The sequence below is a fragment of the Eutrigla gurnardus genome (genome assembly GCF_963514095.1).
Source record: "Eutrigla gurnardus genome assembly, chromosome: 18".
In the NCBI taxonomy this organism is placed as follows: domain Eukaryota; kingdom Metazoa; phylum Chordata; class Actinopteri; order Perciformes; family Triglidae; genus Eutrigla; species Eutrigla gurnardus.
In genome coordinates, this window is record NC_139929.1 from 24,066,097 (window position 1) to 24,080,821 (window position 14,725).

The window sequence follows — 14,725 nt, forward strand, 5'->3', positions numbered from 1 at the left end:
CTATAGCACTCAGATCGTAGCACTGTTACTCTTGAAGTACTACTTTACTCAGATGAGGACCTAACACTTGTTCTATTTTTAGCTCTTACTGCATCGGCAATGATACGTCGTGGTTTCTTTGTTTCCTTCTTTTGACAAATGTACTTATTGTAAGTCGCTTTGGACAAAAGCGTCTGCTAAATGACCTAAATGTAAATCTAAATGTAAATGATAGCACTTAAAAGGGCTGAGCCTATACTTGAATCGAATCTGGAGTAACGTATGTAACTAACGACGTCTCTTCTCTTTGGGGAAGTAGTTAGCAAGTAACCTTGAAACCAGTGTGTAGTTCATGGCAGTGCCCACATTGAGTAGCTCCCATGCATCTTGGTAGATTGTTAGTAGTAACAGCACATTAAGGGTATATTAAGACATTCATCAGGTGGTAATAATTCTATTTTCCCTAAAATTACACAATATGTTGAGACATACAATCTATGACAATGAGAAAGGTATTATAAGCCTATTGCTTATTTTATGCAAGCAAATATATTTTAAATTAATAGTTGTATGCACTTTGACCAACAGAACAAGACATACGTTAAAGGCAAATAAGCATATTTAGAACTACCATAAATAATAATAAATAAAATAACAATAATGTAAAAAAGAGACTGCAATGAAATGAGGGATGGGATGGGCTCCAGCCCCTACACTGACTAGGTTCAGCAGTTCCAAATAATTGGTGAATTGATGAACCTGCCCATGTGACTTTGTGCTAACAGCACCTTGTGACACTGACTTTATTTTCAGGGTGATAAAGAAGCAGAGCTGGGTCTACCTTTCTCTCCTCTCTGTGACCGCAAATCCACCATGGTGGCCCAGTCCCAGATTGGTAAGGTCCACAAATGACACCACCATACTATATATAGAATGTAGTCCTCAGCGGTCTTAGTGTATTTTGTTGATATATTAAGTGTATTGACGGTACAGTCAAAAAGATTATTCTGCTAATGTTAAGCTATTGTCCAGTTCAGGTTTCAAGCACTTGTCATTCATTCTCTTACTGTGTCTTTGCAAATTGATTGTGCCTTTTGTAGATTCATTGACATAATCAACCTAAACATGGCGTATGTTCATTCAGTCTAGCTTTGATGAAGGTTAGTTTAGAAGTTTGATGTTCATACAATGGACAAACATAATAGAAAAACTGATGATGTGTTACCTAAAATAAGGTAGGGTGGTAAAATCTCATCAGGATTTTAAAGTCAATCCAGGGATTAGTCTGGACCTTTGCAATGAAAAACGGAGTGTTTTTGGAGAAACGAATATGGCCTCTATCTTAAACAGCAACAGTTGCCCAACAGTCATTGCACCTATTTATAGGGCTTTTCAACAAAAAAGTTCCCATTGTGTCTAGAGACCACCAAAGTATATAAATATGGTCTCCTATTCCACATATCAGAAAATGTGTGTCAGATTTGATGCTAAATAGTATTTAAATAGGGATGATACAGTTTAACATTATAGAACACCTCCTTTGGCATGAATGACCAATTCCCTCCTGAGATACATGATAGGCGTAAAGTACTTTTCCCTATCATGAGAGAACATCGGAGCCATAACAGCCGCGTTGCCCTGGTAGTCGACAAATTGTACATCAATAATCAACTGTTCAGAGACTCCAGCATCACTCCCTGGTTATTTTAATGTCACAATCCCAGTAGGCCTGTGTATTGGCATGCTGGACTTGTCTTATGACTAGTTCAAGCATTGATGGGACTTTTTCCAAACCGGGTCTTCCTAAGGGCCTGGCATTAGCTCATTTAAACATCTGCAGCTTGAGGAATAAAACACATGAACTCTCAGCGAAATTGATGGACAATGGAATTCATGTAATGGCTATAACTGAAACACACTTGGATAGTACATTTGATGACTCATTGATATCAATTGAGGGTTTTTCCATGTTCAGAAAAGATAGAAATAGATTTGGCGGGGGCGTGGCAATCTACGTGAAACATCATATACCAGTAAAACTAAGACCTGATTTGATGAATGACAACATTGAGGCATTGTGGTTACAGGTTCATTTACCCCATACTAGCCCAATACTGATTGGTTGTTGCTATAGACCACCCAACTCTAGAATAGAATATCTCAATGGAATCTGTGATATGTTTGACAGAGTTGCAGATGAAAATAGAGGAATGTACTGTCTTGGTGATTTTAATGTGAACTGGTTTGAAGATGGCTGCTCTATGAAGAAAAGGTTGCTTGATATGACCAATACTTGTCATTTGAGTCAAATTGTTTCCATACCAACTAGGAATGCTCTGAACCGAGATGGAGCTCAATCATCCTCCTGTATAGATCATATTTATACAAATGTGCCTGACAGGTGTTCCAAGGTAATGTCATTGTTAGTTGGCTTCAGTGACCATGACCTGGTTGCTGTGTCCAGAAAGTCAAAGATTCCAAAAGCAAAGTCAAAGATAATCTGTGCTAGGTCATATAAGAATTTCTGCAACAATGCTTTTTTAGAAGATGTCAAGTATGCTCAATGGTCTAAAGTCTGTGTTGAACCTGATGCTGAAAAATCGTTAAATAATTTTATGGATTTGTTCGTACCCATTGTAAACAAACATGCGCCACTTAGGAAATTCACTGTTAAGCCTAATGGAGCTCCCTGGATTGATGAGGAGTTAAAGAACTTAATGAAACAAAGAAATGAGCTAAAAAGATGCTTTATTGCCTCTGGTTCAGTCAATGATAAAAGTGCATATTGTAAAATACGGAATCTAGTTACGAAGGTAAACAGAGAAAAAAAGAGAGAACTGTATCGGCAAAGGATTGATAGAGCCCAACATGACAGTAAGAAATTATGGAAAGTGATGAATGATATTATGGGTCGGAGTACTAATGCTTCTGCATCCTTCATTGAAACTGATAATGGTGTATTTATTTCTAAGCCTAAGGATATGTCAAATTACCTAAATAAGTATTTTGTGGAAAAAGTTGAAAATTTGAGGGGGGGCTTTTGTACAAATGAAAAGAACAAATCATGTCTGCTCATTGATGATCTCATAATGAGAGGCAAACAGTGTACTTTTGAGTTCAATTCGGTTGAAATCAAGGAGGTTGAAAAATTGTTACGATCCATTTCTAAAGACAACTCTGCTGGTACAGATTGTATTGATGGTAAATTACTCAGAATAGCTGTTGATTATATAGCTCTTCCTGTGTGTCACATATTTAATTCCTGTCTATCGAATGGAACCTGTCCTAAAATCTGGAAAGAAGGAAAAATTATTCCCATACCAAAAGATACCAAATCCACATTCAGTGGTCCTAACTGTAGACCTATAACAATCCTACCTGTTTTGAGTAAAATTTTAGAAAGGATTGTATATAACCAAATCCATGATTATATGTCTAAGAATGATTTGATAAGTAATGCACAACATGCCTACAGAGAGGGTCATTCCACCTGCACAGCCTTGGTAGAAATGACTGACGATTGGTTGAGGGGGATTGACAATTCATTGTTATCTGGTGCTGTCATGTTGGACTTCAGCGCTGCATTTGACCTAATTGACCATAAGTTGTTGATTGAAAAACTCACGCATTATGGTTTTGGACCTATGGCAATCTCTTGGTTTGAAAATTATTTATCTTTCAGAACTCAACAGGTTTTCTTGAATGGTACTCTGTCCAACAGCATTAACATAGACTGTGGTGTGCCGCAAGGAAGTTGTTTGGGTCCGCTCTTATTTTCAATTTTTACGAATGATCTCCCGCTTGTTATTCAAGAATCCACTATGGTTTTATACGCTGACGATTCTACACTGTACTATTCTGCATCTACATGCTGTAAACTTAAGTCCGTTCTGTCACAAGATCTGAAAGAAGTGGTCAATTGGGTTACTGCAAATAGACTTGTTTTAAATCTATCAAAAACTGTCAGCATTGTCTTTGGATCTCGGCATAATGTAGCCAGTCAGCCTATGCTTGATCTGCAGATTTCTAGTCAGCCAGTCAAGCAGGTGAGCAAGTTAAAGCTTCTGGGACTTTCTATTTGTAACACTCTGTCCTGGACTGATCATGTTAGGCAGATAGTTGCCAAGATGAGTAGGAGCATTGCTACGGTCCGGAAATGTGCCACCTACTTACCAGCTACTTTACGGAGACAGGTTGTTCAAACATTAGTATTATGCCATCTCGACTATTGTTCTGTTATTTGGGCCTCTGCCTCTAAGACTGACTTAAGCAAACTACAAACTGTACAAAACCGGGCTGCTAGACTTGCTCTTGATAGATCTTACAGATCAAATGTAGATCTGATGCATTCTGATCTCAAGTGGCCTAAAGCTCTTGATAGGTTATCCATTAGGTCCTTGATATTTATTAAGAATGTAATTTCCACTCATGTTCCTAGAGCTCTTTTTAATGAAATTGGTTTTTGCTCTGATGCTCATTCATACGGTACTAGATCTGCAATAGCAGGGCTAGTTGTGCTCCCACACTGTAGGAGTAATGCAATGAGGAGGACATCCTTCTATAGGTCCATTTCTTTGTGGAATATACTCCCTTCGCACATTCGTGTTATACCTGTGAAGAGGGAATTCAAGAGACAAATTAAATCCTATTTTTATTTATGTTAAATATGAACTCGGGACTCTGACTTGGCTTGGCGCTCAATGAATTATGTTTTGATGAAGGTGTTTGCGCTCTGAGGCGCCCAGATGCCCATTTTTTTTGTTTTTTGGACTGTTGCTATGTATTTGTAATTTTGTCACTACTTTTACTGTATTTGAGTGATGACTAATTGTTTGTATGTTCAGATTTTAATTGGACCCCAGGAAGACTAGTCTGCCGCTTCTGCGACAACTAATGGGGATCCATAATAAACAATAACAATAACAGTTCCAATACATAGAATACAACTGATGTACTGTACAGAGTGTAGCTATTGCTTATTTTCAACACTTGTCCCTAGTTGTACATGTCCCGAGGGCTTGTACATAAACAACAACATAATCAGCAGAAAATTATACAAATGATCAGCATGCTAAAACTACATTACACAGTACATTTACATTTAGGGCCTTTAGCAGACGCTTTTGTCCAAAGCAACTTACAATAAGTACATTTGTCGAAAGAAAGAAACTACAACATATAGATAAAGTAGAGTCGAGGTGAAGACTGAACAGGTGAGTCTTGAGCCTTTTTCTGAAGGTTGCATGTGACTCTGCTGTCCTGACATTGGTCGAGAGTTCGTTCCACCACTGAGGTACCAGAACAGAGGAGAGTCTGGACTTTGCTACATTTGTTTGATTTCAGCGAAGTGCTCGCTTCGGGGCATGTGGTTTGACCAGTGTTTGAAGGTAGATGGGTGCCGTTCCATTGATGGCCTTGAAGGCCAGTGCCATTGTGTTGAATTAGATGCGTGCTGCAACAGGGAGCCAGTGGAGGTCATGGAGGAGAGGAGTCACATGGGATAATTTTGACAAGGCGTGCTGCAGCGTTCTGGATACTCTGCAATGGTTTAGTCGCAGAGGCCGGGAGTCCAGCCAGGAGAGAGTTGCAGTAGACAAGGCGGGAGATGACCAGTGCTTGGACCAGGAGTTGCGTTACGTCCTTTGTGAGGAAAGTCTGAATCCTTCGGATATTGTAGAGGGCAAATCTGCAGGATCGGGCCACAGCAGTGATGTTGGGGATGCAGGATAGTTGGTCATCGAGGATTACACCCAGGTTCCTTGCAGTTGACGAAAGCAATACTGTGATGCCCTCGACAGTGACCAGCAGATCCATGCGAGTTGATAAGAGTTCCTTCCTGAACACATCTGCACTTTGATATTCACTCACGATCAGAGCGCCACCTACTGGCGACAGGAAATGTCATTGATTTAGTCACTTTTTCCAAGTTAAAGCCACACCTGATTTTTTTTATAACTAATTCCTCTCATTTCAGCTTGCAAGGAGGACACAGGGGGAGGAGGAGAGGTCACACTAGGTGGATGAGGAGAGATGTCAGGAAGGCATGAACATGTGTGTATGTGACAGACAGATGGCTTTGAATGTCAATCGCTTGTGTCTAAACTGCTGCACAGGTAGGTGGCTGCCACGCGTGTGAATGCAGGCACTCCACGACCGCACGTGAGAGACGGATGCCTTTCGGTGTCCATCGCTTGTGTCTCCACTTGCGCCACGAGAGGCGGCCGCGCCAAGACCGCAGGCACTCCACGACCGCATATGAGCGAGGGCCCGTCACGATACTGCTCGCAGTTTTAATTAACAATTGTTATTCCCACCCCAATGCACAATGATGCTAATCATTACCCAATTTTGATGAAACTTGACATGTATGTTCTTTGAAGCTATGGCAATATAGGTTTTGGGTTTCGTAATTTTTGGGGCAAAGGTTATAGAGTTATGCTAATTGCATTTTGGTAGCTCAACCCTCTGATGTTCATTGGCCAATATCTTCTGATTAAATGCATATTTTAAAAAGTTTTTTGGACCATCACCCTAGCGAGGTCTAACGAGTATGCGTACCAATTTTGTCCAAATCGGACCAACGGTGTCCGAGAAATGCGCAACTTCCTGTTTTTCATAAAATCCAAGATGGCGGAAAATGTTCCGAGGCGGACTTTTGTACTCCAAGAGGCTTTTTTGTAGAGGACACTTCTCTGCACATGTGTGCAAAATTTCATGTCAATCGGAGTTACGGTGCGGCGGGGCTGGCGAATCTCCACGCTAGGTGGCGCTAGCGAGCAACCTTTTCATGGCCGAATGCGAAAATGCGAAATTCTCCAATTTTTTACCAGGCCCTATGGACACTCATTTTTTTTAATGTTCAGGCCCCCAAAACGCAGGGTGAAGGCGTGAAAGAATAATAAAAAAACACAGCCCGACGTTGTCGGCGCTCGGGCCCTAATTAATGGAACTGATATAGCGCCTTTCAAGGAACCCAATGACGCTCTACATTATGGGAGGAGAGACAAACAACCAGTTGCAATTACCGCAATTACGCAAATTATTCGTGTTGACGTATTTATGTAGTCAATTACATCAACAAGTCGTCCCAGCCCTAATCCAAACCACTTGGCATCTGGATTATACGTCTGCTCCAGAAGCATGTCAGGAGAAACACCATTATAGTTGCCAGGACTTCATACAGTGGTGTGAAAAAGTATTTGCCCCCTTCCTGCTTTCTTCTTTTTTTGCATGTTTGTCACACTTAAATGTTTCAGATCATCAAACAAATTTTAATATAAGGCAAGGATAACTCAAGTAAACACAAAATGCAGTTTTTAAATGAAGTTTTCTTTTATTAATGGGAAAAGAAAATCCAAATGTACATTGCCCTATGTGAAAAAGTATTTGCCCCCTAAACCTAATAACTGGTTGGGCCACCCTTAGCAGCAGCAACAGCCATCAAGCGTTTGCGATAACTTGCAATGAGTGTTTGACAGCGCTGTGGAGGAATTTTGGCCCACTCCTCTTTGCACAGTCGTCGTAATTCAACCTTATTGGAGGGTTTTTGAGCATGAACCGCCTTTTTGAGGTCATGCCACAGCATCTCAATAGGATTCAGGTCAGGACTTTGACTAGGCCACTCCAAAGTCTTAATTTTGTTCTTCTACAGCCATTCAGAGGTGGACTTGCTGGTGTGTTTTGGATCATTATCCTGCTGCAGAACCCAAGTTTGCTTCAGCTTCCATTTATCACAGCAAGTCTTCCAGGCCCTGAAGCAGCAAAACAGCCCCAGACCAGCACATTACCACCACCATATTTTACTGTTGGTATGATGTTCTTTTTCTGAAAAGCTGTGTTACTTTTACGCCAGATGTATTGGGATGCACACCTTCCATAAAGTTCAACTTTTGTCTCGTCAGTCCACAAAGTATTGTCCCAAAAGTGTTGGGGATCAGCAAGATGTTTCCTGGCAAACATTAGACGAGCTTTAATATTTTTTTGGCTCAGCAGTGGTTTTCGTCTTGGAACTCTGCCATGTAGGCCATTTTTGCCCAGTGTCTTTCTTACGGTAGAGTCATGAACATTGACCTTAATTGATGCAAGTGAGGCCTGCAGTTCTTTTGATGTTGTTCTGGGGTCTTTTGTGACCTCTTGGATGAGTCGTCGCTGCACTCTTGGCGTCATTTTGATTGGCCGGCCACTCCTGGGATGGCTCATCATGGTGTTATGTATTCGCCATTTGTGGATTATGGCTCTCACTGTGGTTCTCTTAAGTCTCAAAGCTTTAGAAATGGCTTTATAACCTTTTCCAGACTGATAGATCTCGATTGCTTTCTTTCTCATTTGTTCCTGAATTTCTTTGGTTTTCACCATGATGTCTTGCTTTTGAGGAGCTTCACTTTGTCAGGCAGGTCCTATTTAAGTGAATTCTGGATTGGGAACTGGTGTGGCAGTAATCAGGCCACAGAGGCTAGAGAAATTGAACCTTGAAGTGATAAACCTGAAAAGGTTCATTTAAAAACTGCATTTTGTGTTTACTTGAGTTATCCTTGACTTATATTAAAATTTGTTTGGTGATCTGAAACATTTAAGTGTGACAAACGAAAAAAGCAGGAAGGGGGCAAATACTTTTTCACACCACTGTATACCTCTGGGTGGTTTCTGAAAGTTTCTTCATCTCGGCCAAATACAGAGGCAAAGACTACTGCCCATATTTGTAGTGGCCTGCTGAAGTGAGGTAGGGTAGCTTTTTTGCTGATTCACAGATGTCCTATCCAGTTACCTTCCCGCTGGTAGTAGATAAAACTGTGGAGAATGCCTGACATCAGGAAGATTGACCAGAAAACTAGTGATGGACATTATGGCTCTTTCCAAAGATTCCCTTACGGCTCCTAAATGGCTCTTCATTTTGTATTACTCGGGGCCTTCTATTTTAGCCAAATTTAGTAAGTATGAATGGTTTGTGTGTTGGCAAGCAATTTTTTATCATTCAGTGTTTTCATAAAAGCCTTATTTTTATGCATTTTTCATTACAAAAAGATACAAGTTACTATTGTTTAATTTAATTAATCAAACCTTTAAATGAACAACTGAACACAGAATCACAGCAACTACAGCAAACAACTCAACTAAATAAAGGCCAAAGTCTTAACATTATGACACTTTAAAACCTTGAGTGCAGGTTGGAATTCAGAAATACCAGATGAATCAGCTTGGATGGGCAGATGTGTTTTTTTCTCTCCATTTTGTCCGATTTTGAGAAGACACTCTCTGAGGGGATTGATGTCACAGTGATGCAGAGTCTTCCTACCATTACCTTAACCAGGCATGGGTAGACTGAAGCCTTGGCCTCCCACCAGTTCAGTGTGTCTTCTTCAGCTCTTTGGATGAGGGGCTCCTCAAATAAGGACCTCCAACACAGCATCAGATTTCTCCATGCAGTGTCTCCTGTTGCTCATTCGTTAAAGAGCCTCCACACAACAGAAGCTTGTGGTTCCTGTGAACCCGCTTCTGCTCCAACTTCTTCCTCTTGGCCCTCTGATGTAGGAGCTGACAGACTGCCGGGGTTGCATCTTGCTGCTGCTGTAGTTATTTTTTGAAGTACCTATAGGGCTGGGCGATATATTGAGTTTTTTAAATATATATCGATATATTTTTAAACACGATATAGGATAAGACAATATTGTGTATATCGATATTTATGTTGCGTTAAAACTAACGTTATAACTTTCTTTCGTGGAGCAGCCAGTTTGTCTATTTCTCCTCTCCCTGTGTCTGTCCCTCAGACAACTCTGCCTCGTCCTGCCTCTCTTCCTCTCTGTGAAACCAATACCAGCCCCTCCTCTACCCGCTCATTCACACACAAGTCCCACATGCAGCACTAGAGTTCTCAACGGGTCGGGTCGGCCCGACAAACCCGACGGGACCCGGGGGTTCGGGTCTAAAATGTAAGCAAGTGACTCAGGTCGGGTCGGACCTCGGGCTTAAATTTTTCCGCTCAGTGAAAAAAAAAAAAAAAAAAGTATTAATCATCGCTGCTGTTCACCGTAAAGTCTGGCTGCTGCGTGTAACGTGCATCATGGAGAGGGGCGGGGGCAGACCTGACGCCGCTACGTGTACACCTTTAGCCTGGAGAAGTAGACGGCCATCGGGCCGCGTCCCAGGTTTGGGCAGATAATCCATGTTGATGTGTCGGGTTACATCGGGTCAGGCTTTAAAAGCCACGGGCCGGGTCGGGTCGGGTCATAATTTTCAGGCCCGTTGAGAACTCTATGCAGCACCAACATGGCACACACAGGTATGGCTTGATGTTGTTTTAAGTCATCACAAGAGAGAACAACACTGCGAACATGACTGAAACTTTACTGACAAGTCGCGTCAGCATGTATTTCTACTGCATCAGAGCATGTGAGCTTGAGCGAGCAGAGCTGAGCGAGCAGGCAGCGGATTTTGCGCAGAGCGGCATTTTTATTATACAAGTACAGGTCCGATTAATACCTTTGTCACAGCCTATTTCACAGACTTACCGGCAAAGAAAATCTTTTTTAAAAATGTGTTCATTTATTTCTCAAACTAATGTGAACATGGGGACTGTGTAAAGCAGGTGTGTCAAACTGATCCAGTAAAGGGCCGTTGTGGCTGCAGGTTTTCATTCCAACCAAGCAAGAACACACCTGATCCAACCAATCAAGGTGTGAAGGCAAATCAGGTAGGTGAATAAGTCGAGTCAGGTGTGTTCTTGCTTGGTTGGAATGAAAACCTGCAGCCACAGCGGCCCTTTACTGGATCAGTTTGACACACCTGGTGTAAAGCATTATGGAAGAATGATGTAACATTGCAGCGCAGTATAGGGTACGCTACAGCACAGATCACAGACAGCAAGCCAAACACAGGTGTGAAAAATGAAAGCAGATTTCAGCAGACCACAAAAAAGTTTGACTAACACAGTTAAGTTGTTTTTTTAACATTGGTTACATTAGCTTGCTACTTATTCCATGCTGAATAATAAACAAGGAAAATCAACAACAATCAATAAAATTATGATCACATAGTCAATCTTAAGCTCTGCACTCTTAGCAGCGACCTCTTTATCAAGGCGAGCCAGTTCTGCCAACTTCTCCTTATGGCCTCTCTGCAGGATGTTGGACCTGGAGATCAGGTCATCCATCTTGCGCCCTGCTTTCGCTTCAGCCTCCGCAGCCAGCCTGTCCGCATCCCTAGCCAGACCCTTAGATACCTCCTGTACACGTCTCCTCTTCACCTTCAGCTCCTGAAGACAGCCCTCTGCCTTCTTCCTCTTGAGAGCCTGGACTTTTGCCTCCCTGTTCTTTCTTTCAGTCTCAATATGGATACAATACCTTGTCCTTGCTCTTGCTAAACTTGTCAGTAGCGGTTTACTGAGTGGAACCTGAGTATCGGGTTGGGAAAAGAGAACCAGTCAGTGACAAACTCAAGAGACCAACTATGTTGATTCTATCAACGTTTAAGTCAACAGCATATTACAAGTTCAGGCAGGGGTCATCTTACCTTTGTAACACCTCCATGTTGTATGATGTAGTCACACACCAGTCTCCATGTGACCACAGTGTCCTCCTGCAAATTATCTGACTCCACCTCTTTATTGATGGAGAATCCACGTTCAACCATAGCTTGCCCGTGGGAGAGGATGAGCAGCTTCTTGCAGAAGGCCCACAACTCTGGATAAGGCTCCATGGCACTGCTCAGGAAGATGCCCAGCCTCTTCTGCGTGGGAGGAAAGGAGAGGAAGTCCTAATTCCGGCTGTCCAAGGACAGGAGACTGTCAAACTGATGAGAAAAAACATTGATAAATCATTGGGCATTGCCAGCAAATCAGATTGATGATAAATTCATGTTTAACCTATAATTTGCCTCTCTTATTCCTACACGCAGAAATATTAGTTAGCTGTTTGTCCTGGAGAAACCTCTGAAACCAGCCATTTCATGAGACTCCTGCATCTCTCTGGGTCTCTGTACATTAGTGTTGGATCCAGGCACACCATCTGCCTGACAGTTATGTACTTGAGAGGGCTCTTGTGCACTGCACTTTCGTGACGATGTTAGCCAGTCCCTGCATGCATTCTCTCCTGAACTCTAGCACCCTGAGCTCTGCACCTTTTATGCTCTAGAGAAATAGAAATGATCCATGAAAATAGAACATGTCTTCTATGACCTGGTTCAGCCTAACCATTTGTAAAATTATCTTTTAACAACATCACACTACCTTAAGGACTGACTCTGCACCTAGACCGATGCTGATTGTGTTGCTCATTTTCTTGTGGGCTGAGCCAGATGGTTTTGTCTGAGACATCCAATTTGGTCAGCTGCAGGGCAGCTATGTCATTGAGGGCTTATCGCGCAATGAAGTGTACGAGTAGACTCTGTCAACAGACAAACACAAAAATGTCTGATGCGGCACATTTATCACAAACATCAAATTGTCTGATGATGATGCACAATGTATCCACCATTTTTACACATCCTAACGACAAACCCCATATTGTCAAAATGTATCAGTTGAGCCCAATCAGTGGTTATTATAATGTTAAGTAAATTATTACCATCCTCAATTCGGTCAGGTCCTTGGGGAGGAATGGCAGCACAGGCTCATCGGTCTGATACTTTTTCAGGAAGGGAGTGAAGGTCCTGGCAAGTGCCGCGTAGAACTGCAATCTGGGCAAGATAAGATGAGGGATCCTTTATGGCTGCAGCAACTGTGTCATATGAAGCTGAGAAAGAGACAGAGAGGCAGTACATTTGTTACTTAGCCATATGTTACAAAAACTATGACAAGGCCACACCACTACCAGGGTTAGGACACAGTCACAGACCTATTCACAGCCTTTTAGAAGGGCCTACCTGTTCCAGGGTTCGAGAGTATCTTAGTTTTCACAGCTTTCATGTACAGGAGAAGTGATGGCCCGACTGCCAGTGCTCTCTCCACAACTGGAAGGTTTTCCACCCAACGATGGGCACAAACACACTGGACTTAGTTACGGTGATGTAATCTCCTGGCAGGCACGTTGTGAAACAATGTGTGCATTGCTCTCAGCAACTTGTCCACCTGCCATGCAGTGAACCCACACTTGAAAGCATTGTGTAGCGTGTGTAGGGCACAGCTCCCCACACAAATGAGCTTAAGACCTGAAGGTTTAATTGCAAACTTGATATTAGAAACCAAATTCTCTGTAGCAATGCTCTGTAGCACTTTGAATAGTTTATTCAATGTAAAGTGCATTACGAATAAAATGCATTTTTAAAATTACTAATGGATCATTGAAAAAGAGTCCGGACACTCTAGCTCCGGCCCGAAGGACCATGAGAAAAAGTGGGCACTCTAGGTGAGGTGAGGCGCTGGGTCAGTTGGAGAGAGGCTGGGGACAGGCTAACTACGGTCAGATGGTTGGGAGTTGGAAGGAGGACAAAGGCAGAGAATCCACTTTGGCCACATACGGGCATTTATTAACAGTTCTGGAATGGGTTATGGTAGGTGGTTGCATGTGTGTGCTGTAACAAAAAAGAGGCAAATAACATAAGATCAGATATAATAATCACATGGGGCACTTCATCATCATCACATAAGATCAGATATGTGGGCGCACTAGCAGTTATGTCTCCGCACAGGCCGACGCTGGAGAATGTCAAATACGGCCAAGATCAAAGGCCGGAGAAGAGGGGAACCACACTCACGTTTCCGATGACGCACACAGGTTACGTTTGCCGGCCAGGAGAAAGGAGACGTGTTGTGCTCTCGAGCAATCGATCCGGTGGCAAACGGTGGCGTGCTACGACGCGCACAGGTAGAGTTTGCCGGCCAGGAGAAAGGAGACGTGTTGTGTTCTCGGGCATACGATCCGGATGCGAACAGTGGCGTACGGCAACAGGTGAGTTAATGGCATCTTAATCAGCTGATAGTCATCAGCTGTGTGTTCCGTGAGCTGTGGCGTGGTCACGTGAGTGCGTTCTGGGTGGGGAGAGCTGGAGCAGCGCAATGACGAGCCCGTTATTTGGGAAGTGAGTGGGGTTTTTGTACAGCCGCCCTGGAATTTGTGGCAAATTCCACCCCTGGAAAAGAGTCACGAGGTTCATCCTCTTCCTCTATCCAGTCTGGCAGGAGGTTTGATGTTCCCTGAAGGCGCTATGTCTCTTCAGCAACCAGTGTTTCGGTGAGATGAGAAGAAGCAGTGGCCGCCCCGTCAGAGATCATCTTGGTTTCGGTCATGATTAGATCTTCCGGGATGCTTCCTGAGTCAGATAACGGGTGACAGACTTCCTCAACTCCTCCATCTCACTTGGAGGCAGAGGAATGGCTGCCAGGGTGAAGGCAGGCCACGGAGTCTCAGGGGTCAGCCAGAACAGGGGCCCTTGACTTAAGGCGGGTCCACACCGGACCGAAAATCGGCGTCTTTGAGAGAGTAGCTAAGCTAAGGAAACAGAGCTAACATCTGAGGTAACAGAGCTAAGGTCTGAGGAAACAGGGCTAACGCCTGAGTAAACAGAGCTAACATCTGAGGTACCAGAGCGACCATCTGAGGTAACAGAGCTAACACCCGAGGAAACGGAGCTAACATCTGAGGAAACAGAGCTAAGGTCTGAGGAAACAGAGCTAAGGTCTGAGGAGACAGCTAAGCTAAGGAAACAGAGCTAACATCTGAGGTAACAGAGCAAACACCAGAGGAAACGGAGCTAACATCTGAGGAAACTGAGCTAAGGTCTGAGGAAAGAGAGCTAAGGTCTGAGGAGACAG

General features: G+C 43.0%; 1 protein-coding gene across 1 annotated transcript in view; it reads left to right on the forward strand.

The window, feature by feature from the left end:
- Nucleotides 1–14,725, forward strand: part of pde1ca (phosphodiesterase 1C, calmodulin-dependent a) — a 190,595-nt gene that overhangs the window by 116,778 nt on the left and 59,092 nt on the right. The window contains exon 13 of the mRNA XM_084033837.1: nucleotides 793–874. Coding sequence (XP_083889963.1) covers nucleotides 793–874 — 82 coding nt within the window. The remainder of the gene's footprint in view (nucleotides 1–792; nucleotides 875–14,725) is intronic.